General features: G+C 37.6%; 1 protein-coding gene across 1 annotated transcript in view; it reads right to left on the bottom strand.

Moving 5' to 3' along the window:
• The window catches only part of MGEA5 (meningioma expressed antigen 5 (hyaluronidase)), a 26,663-nt gene that overhangs the window by 16,987 nt on the left and 1,322 nt on the right, over positions 1-8,354 (bottom strand). Inside the window, exons 2-5 of the mRNA XM_008578810.1 lie at positions 5,328-5,379; positions 4,824-4,921; positions 2,524-2,654; positions 449-620 (exon numbers count right to left, since the gene is read on the bottom strand). Coding sequence (XP_008577032.1) covers positions 449-620; positions 2,524-2,654; positions 4,824-4,921; positions 5,328-5,379 — 453 coding nt within the window. The remainder of the gene's footprint in view (positions 1-448; positions 621-2,523; positions 2,655-4,823; positions 4,922-5,327; positions 5,380-8,354) is intronic.

Below are 8,354 nucleotides of genomic sequence, written 5' to 3'. Positions count from 1 at the left end.
GGGGGGGGGGGGGCGGGGAGGGGAAAAATTATTAAGATTTCTATGCTCACTACTGGAAATAAGAGCCCAGATGGGAGTGGGAGGAGTGAAAAAGATAGCTATGCAAGGGCAGAAAAAGGGAACAAGTAGGAGGAAATGAGACATGACTAATGTAGATTTGTTTTTTTCCAGTTTTCATTTCGATGATACTATCCCTCTTTTAATCCTGACAATGTAATGTTCATATACTTCCAGTACTAAAAAACACATAAAATCTTTTGCCTAGTCAGTTGACATTTGTTAATCACTAAAATTTTTCCATTTTAAGATCTTGAGAAATGTCTTCTAGAAAAAGGATTCCTACTTTTATACACCAAGATGGGGGACAGGGAGATACAACAGGGCCTATACGTGGTCCTTTGGAAGTTATATATTTCAAGACTAAATAGAAAGCTATTATATACAATACCTGTGGGACAGAAGAGAAAAGTTTCTGGCTCTCCTAGGTACTGATAAATTTCATTTGTGATGGAGACTTGGGCATGAGCAAAAGAACTGAATACCTCTTTGTCTGCTGCACACATGTTATGATCAATATCATCAAAAAGCAAAGCAAATGATCTGCACCCAAACTGAGAAACCTAGAAAAAGAAAAAAAATTAAGATGCTTACCAGCTCGTCTTAGAGTAAAAAATAAAGAATTCTAAATATTAAAGTATATATATAATAGCAAGGTCAAGGGTTCAGAACCCCCTTCCAGCCAGCTGCCAAAAAGAAAAAAAAAAGTATATACAGTTGACCCTTGAGCAATGTGGGGCTTAGGAGTGCTGATCCCCACACAGTTAAAACTTTCAATGCCCCAACTTTTAACTTTACTACTTAAATAACAACATGGCAGGGCCACAAAGCTGCCTCCTTACATAGGTAGTAGTTAAGTATTTAACTACTAATAGCTTATATTAGGTAGACAGGCTATTTAACTGTTTGGTTAGGTACTCATACATTCATAATGTACCTAACCAAAAATTTTCCAACATAATGTTGAGAAAAATCCACATGTTAAGTGGATCCATGCAGTTCAGATCTGTGTTGTTCAAAGGTATGCTTTACTTAACAGTTATACTTAAAGTCAAATATTTTCCTTAGCAGAATGTTCAAAAACAGACCTATTGTTTTTACATTTTCAGTGGAAGAAATTCTAAGTTAAATAGCTAGACAGAGTTTTGGGACCCATTTTTCATTTTGGTTTGAATTCAATATAATACGTTCCAACAAAGCTTCTGCAGTGTGGCCTAATACTTCTACTTCCTTGACTGCTGATTGTAGAAGACCCAACAGAATCAGAAATATACAAAAACATCAATAAGTAAACTCAAGACATGAATATCCCAGGCCTGTTCAAGTCCCAAAAGGCACAATGATCTTAATCCTTTTGCAGTTAAATGTAGGCATGAATCAGAAAGAACACAATAAAATTTGATCAAATAAAGAAATGACCTTTTAAAAGCTCATTCATAAGAATTTTAAGTATTTAAGGGGCCAATCAGTGGCTCACTTGGGAGAGTGTGGTGCTGATAATACCAAGGCCATGGGTTTGGATCCCTATATAGGGATGGCCAGTTGGCTCACTTGGGAGAGCGTGGTTCTGACAACACAAGTCGAGGATTAAGATCCCCTTACCGGTCATCTTTAAAAAAAAAATTTAAGTATTTAAAATTTTTTCCCAGCTATTTTAATGCCACCAATATAAATCCTTGCCTAAAGAAATAAAACATGTATAAAGAAAAACCAGCAAACTTAAAAGACAATGGGAAAATAGGAGTCCTACACTTTACCAAAAATGGCATGCAGCTTTTACATTAGAATTTGGAGGATCAGTTTCTCCAATAGCTAGTCTGTTTTTCTTCTCATCTTGGGAAATTAGCCATTTCCAGACTGAATTACATCTCTAGTAAAACCCTTTTTTTCTATAAGCTAGTCACAAATTCAGTCAAGCACCCAATGGTATATACAGTTTCTCAAAATGTGACTCTGGACTACTTATCTCACTATCACCTGGATTCCTGGTCCCCACCCAATGTCAACATAGGAATCTCTGGGAATAGAACCTAGTAGTCGGCCTTCTTTTAAGCATCTCTTCGGGCCGGCCTGTGGCTCACTCGGGAGAGTGCGGTGCTGATAACACCAAGGCCACGGGTTCGGATCCCATATAGGGATGGCCGGTTTGCTCACTGGATGAGCATGGTGCTGACAACACCAAGTCAAGGGTTAAGATCCCCTTACCGGTCATCTTTTAAAAAAAAAAAAAGCATCTCTTCTAAGCATTCTTTTAAGACAAACTAAAATTTGAGAAGCATTGCTACCTCCAGTAATGCTCTTTTGACCTCCTTGGAAAACTATTCTTCTATGGTAAGCATTAAAGTAAAAAATTCCTAGAGAAACAAAAAAGTACAAATCTGATTTCGTTTTCCATCATAAAAACAACTCAGAAAACTTTGTTTCAAGTGTTAAGTCAGGAAAAATAATTAAAAAGAAAGAAGTTACCTGGTCCAGTTTGCGTTTTAATGTAGATACTTCCTTGGGGTTAGAAAAGGTGATATCCAATCCAGGTGAGATAGCATAGATGAATTCTATCTCATATTCCCGTGCAGCAGAGATCAGAGTCATAAGTTGCTCTAAAGAACAGAGTCCGTGTTTTTAGAAAGCAGCACAGAAAACTAAAAGAACCTTCACTTTTCAACTGAAGAGATCATTTCTTCCCAACTTACAAGAAAGGAAAAGTTCCTTAAATTTTACCAAATTGTCATGTCCAGCGTAACAACAGGCCATACAAAATGGCACAAGCCTGAAGTGATCTGATATCACAGTAAGACAAAAAGAACAATAGTTCTCACATCTTTGATTTATTTGAACCAACAGAAAATAAGAAGTCCTTCTTTTTCACTTCCAAAGTTTCTTACCCTTTTTTAGGAAACAAGCTAATATCAATAAAGCATTCTCCTCCCTGCACTGCCATTTCTCAAAATTATTGAACAAGTGTCAATTCTCTCACTGAACATAAGCCATTTCTATTTCCTATAGTATTTGGTATTTGAAAGGTATAAATGCTGTTTTTTGTTTTTGTCTGCTGTCTCTGAACAACTTCTTTACTAAACAAATTCTTTACTAAAAAAATCTATATATATAGCTACTTTAAAATTTGAGAGAAAGTGCTTTCTTAAGAACCAGGTTTAAACGATGGCTTTAATAGTTCTGACCCCTCATTTTTGTATCCACAGGAAAAATATTCATTACAGATTTTAAGCTTTCAAAATATGACAGACAATTTTCCTAAATAAATGTAAATACTACTACTACATACCACTGGATATATCTTTGAGTAACTTTCAGTAGCATCTCAAGATAGTCATTTGACTGCATTTTGATTACTGACCACATTAAATTTCATTACGAGCACCAAAAAAATAATTAAGTTGAAGTCACACTTAAATTATATAGAGTAGTGAAAAAACAACACTAGATGGAGATGGGATAAGTTTTTTTTTTTTTTTTTTTTTCCTTTTTTTGTCTTTTTTACTGACCAGTAACGGGATCGCAACCCTCGGTGTCGCGCCCATACCGGGAACCGGCAACGGGATCGCAACCCTAGGTGTTGCGCCTGCACCGTGCTCAGCCAGTGAGCTTTTTTACTGACCGGTAATGGGATCGCAACCCTCGGTGTCGCGCCCATACCGGGAACCGGCAACGGGATCGCAACCCTAGGTGTTGCGCCTGCACCGTGCTCAGCCAGTGAGCGGGAACCGGTCTCCACATGGGATCCGAACCCTCGGCGGGAGTGCCGCCGCGCTCCCAAGCAGCGCACTCTCCAGTGCGCCACCGGGCCAGCCCAAGATGGGATAAGTTTTAATTACTTCTTTATAATTCAAGAAAACTTTCTGACTTTAGTGCCTTAGCTGGGCTCTGTAACCAACTATCTTAGCTACACATGTATACTACTTAATTCTAAGTATGAAAATATTTCCCCATTCACTCAAGTCCCCAGAGAAAAGCACCACCTGTCTAACTTATAAGGAGATTCTGTGATGTACAACTAACTTATCAATTTTATGTAACTACCTCAACATAAGAATACACATAGCAAAGATAGTCTGTCATGTCTTTCCACTTCACTGAACTAGGGTGAGGTCTTTATTTTAAATAAAAACAGGACCAGGCTGGCTGGTTAGCTCAGTTGGTTAGAGCATGGTGTTATAACACCAAGGTCAAGGGTTTGAATCCCTGGACCAGCCAGCTGCAAAAAAAAAAAAAAAAAGAACCAGTCACAGTGGTCAAGGCCAAACCATACTAGAGCCTGAAGCAAAAGGTAATCAGTAATTCTGATTCTGTCTTTACATTATCCATCACGGATTTTTGCATTAATTTTGGTTGGTTTTTTAAAAAATATTGCATAAAATATTATTTTATTGATTACTGATTTTTTCGGAGTTGCTTAAAATCTGCATTCAAGTCAATGACTCACTTGCCTTGCCCTAGGCCTACCCCTGCTTCAGCACCTGTATGCCCAGGAGCCCAATGTTTGGCCTACTGCCAGAAGACTGCAATCTATGACCACAGAATTGGTAGTAAGACTGGCACACCCATGAATCATACTTATGGCCATGACCTTGTAGTGCCACTCTTTTGATTTACACTAACTCACATAAACTGAATAATCACCAGAGAGAAGAAAAGGAAACTACCTAAAAGTGAAAATGAAATACTTAATAAAATTCTTGTACAACTACATTTAAAATATAGCTTTCTTCACATATTCTGAATTTATGAATTAAAAAGAAAAAGATTACCAGCTTCCTCCACTGAATACATCTCTCGCCAAAACATCCTATGTTTGTAGTCATCTTTTGGGGCATACAAATATGTATTTAATTCCCATTTCTGGAGCCTTAAGGGGGAAGAAAATCACATATGTAAAATAGTTAATATTTATATAGGCTGCAAATTTCAATTTTCTCCTCTTCTTGGAGGATCTCCATCTCATATGAGGCTAATAATATTCTAGGACAGTAGCTTTTGTAACCAGTGAAATTTTTAAATTAATTATTACAAGGTATGTTAACATGTAAAAACACAAAAGCTCTGGGTGATGCAAGCAAAGCCCAAAACATATTCAGCTTCCTCAGGGAGTTTGAAACCCCCTGGCCTAGGTGAAGAAGATAAAGGCCACAATAAAATAAATTCTGCAATTGAGAAATCATCAAACTGTACCTGGGCTATTCAGTGTTAGTATTTCTTCACTAAAAGGAAATGTTAAGGGTTTGACTCTCCTCTCTCCTTCATATAATATTTACCTTCTAAAGAGTTCTTTTCTCTGTTCCATAACCCAAGGTCTTCCATAAAATCCTAGATTCAAAGTAAGAACAAAATGATATTCAGCTTCAAAATGTGGTAAACTTTATTGAGAAAAGCAGGTCACAAAACATACAACCCCATTTTGTAAAAAATGTGTAAAATATACCAAAATCTTAAGGATACTTAGTAAAACATTAAGCTTTCTTTATCCTTGGGTGGTGACGTCATAGGTGACTTTTATCCCCTTTTGCTTAGGTAAATCATCTTATTTTTCTGCCATTTGTTACTTACATGATAGCTATATAAAAACAACTAAAGGTTATCATCTTTTTCACTGCCAATAAAGACCAAATATATTTAAATCTAACTTTTTAAAAGAGTTTCTCAATCTCACAATGGGGAAGGGGAAGCAAAGTAATCCAAACTGCTAATAATAACAGTTACTACCTAGGAGGGGAGTTAAAACTGCTTTTAGAGGGGTGAGAGGAGATACAGAATTAGAAAAGACTGTGACTTAATTATATGATCATGACTTGGTTAAAAGTTCCTAATAAAATCAAAGGGACCAAAAAGTACCTGAAGCCACATTTACAACAAATTCGACCGTGGAACTGGCCCAAAGTGCAAATTCTCAAGCAATCTTAATTCCAGAGCAAAGGTTGGAACAACTAAAAAATCAAGAATGTGACTGACCTGCCACAGTCTCTTAAGACAGCAAAGCACGCTGCAGGAAGCAAACTTGCAGACTGATGACCTAAGTGGTTGCATAAGCACCAAACTGGTATTTGTAGCTTCCTAGTGTGCTAATCATAGCTCCACCACACACACCTAACAGCCTGCCTAACCTTTACTTTCCACCTCTCAGTCTAAACATCAGCAAGAGATAAGGACAACTTCTCAGGAGTACCATGAATATGATTAATAGACAGCATTCTGAACACAAAATGCTCTATTCTCTCTCTCCATAACAGACTTATCTAGAACCAAAATTTCTGAAACAATATTAAGTTCGCCAATCTCTAGGCACAGAGACTACTTTGCACCACAAAAAGGACGATGACAGAAAAAAGAAAAATTCATTACATACCAACGTATGAAACTGTAGCACTTTCAATCTTGACAATCCAATGTTACCCTCTTACAGATGATTTAAAATATTCTGGATTGGGTAAAGTTTATACAAGTCTTTAGCTTTTTTACAGCACTTAGCATTAAAAAAAAAAAAAAGATTCTTTTTCTTTTCTTTTCTTTTTTTTTTTAAAGAAGACCAGTAAAGGGATCTTAACCCTTGATTTGGTGTTGTCAGAACCACACTCTCCCAAGTGAGCCACAGGCTGGCCCTAAAAAATAAAAGATTTTTTTCAAGCGTCTAGCCTGAACATTTTAATGTTCAGAAACCATAATTTTGTTCTTTGAGAGTCAGGTTCACGGTTTTGGTTAATTGGTACCACAAAAAAGAAGTAGTGCTGTTTACACTTAAAACCAACAAAGGTTTATGAGGGGAGAAAAAAAACAAAAAAGGAATCTTGGCAGTAACTACAGTATTTTCTATCCTCCATTTTAGAAATGGTACCAATCAAGAAATAACCCCCCCCCCAAAAAAAAAAAAAAACATCAGTGCTAGCTCAGGTGCTCAGTCACCAAGAAAATATGCCACAGAACGGAAGGGACGAAGGACAAGAGACAAGATAATTGAAGACAACCCCATTCTTTAACATACCCTTTTTAATACTACTCAAAACAAACCAATTTCAACCACAATGAGCCTTCTCCTTTAATTACTGAAGGTATAGTGGACTGGCAAGTTTCCCTAGACTCACTCCAGTCCAGCTGTGAAATTTCTATAGCCCCCCAACATTCCTTCCCCACCCTCCACCCCAAAATCTTTGATAACAAAATAGAGATACGTTTTCTAAAATCTCCCTGCACTTAAACCTAGTATTTACATCAACGCATAAAACACACAAAGCAATCAGGGTTTCATAAACACTGACTCCAGTAGAATACAGTACAGTTTTCCATTCTGTATTCCCCCAAATTCTGCAAGACAGTTAACTTTGCTTAACTATATTGTGCCTTGCAGCTGCAAAGTAGTCTGTTCTCCACTACAATTAAACTTTATTTAAAATACCATAATCACTTGAGAGTGCGTGGTGCTGGTAACACCAAAGGCAAAGGTTCAGATCCCCGTACCAGACAGCCGCCAGAAACAAAATAAATAAATAAAATACCATAATCACAATCCATCTTTCAAAAGAACACTCTATATATTTATATGGTGACACTGGAAAAAGCGATGCTCTCAACCAAGATGGTAACTCTTCCTTTTTCCATACCTTTTTTTTTTTCTGTAAAGACTAATTTTTATACTGCTATCCACATTACCCACAAAGAGAAATAATAAAATAGACATCTATGGGCCGGCCCATGGCTCACTCGGGAGAGTGCGGTGCTGATAACACCAAGGCCCCGGGTTCGGATCCCATATAGGGATGGCCGGTTAGCTCAATGGCTGAGCGTGGTGCTGACAACACCAAGTCAAGGGTTAAGATCCCCTTACCGGTCATCTTTTAAAAAAAATAAAAAATAAAAAAATAAAATAGACATCTAGGAAACCCTGGGTCGGCCAAAATACTTCAGAAAATTCAAATATACGCTGTACTCGCAGAAAGAGCAACAATGTAATTGATTCGTGTTTCCATAGAATGCAGGGCGGAATATCTGTCCATTCTTATTCAGACACTGTGATACAATCTTTTAGTAACTTCCCCTCTGTACCGAAAATGTCCATCACTCCTTTCAACTAACTATAAATGGGAAGGGAGAAGGCAAGAAAGGCATTTTTAAGACTCTTCTGCAGTCACTAAATTCAAATTCCGTATCTCAGATACTATGAAAATCTGTTAGTACAGTCAAAGCTTCATCCCTCGAGGGCAAGGCACAGAACCTGGGAAAGAGGGCAATTTTCTAGACTGCAAATAAATCGTCGGGGGGGGGGGGGGGGACGGGCCGCCCCCCCCCCCCCC

Source organism: Galeopterus variegatus, unplaced genomic scaffold (assembly GCF_000696425.1).
Source record: "Galeopterus variegatus unplaced genomic scaffold, G_variegatus-3.0.2 Scaffold1761, whole genome shotgun sequence".
Lineage (NCBI taxonomy): Eukaryota > Metazoa > Chordata > Mammalia > Dermoptera > Cynocephalidae > Galeopterus > Galeopterus variegatus.
Note: the sequence above shows the minus strand (reverse complement) of the source record. Positions and strands in the feature narration are given on the sequence as shown.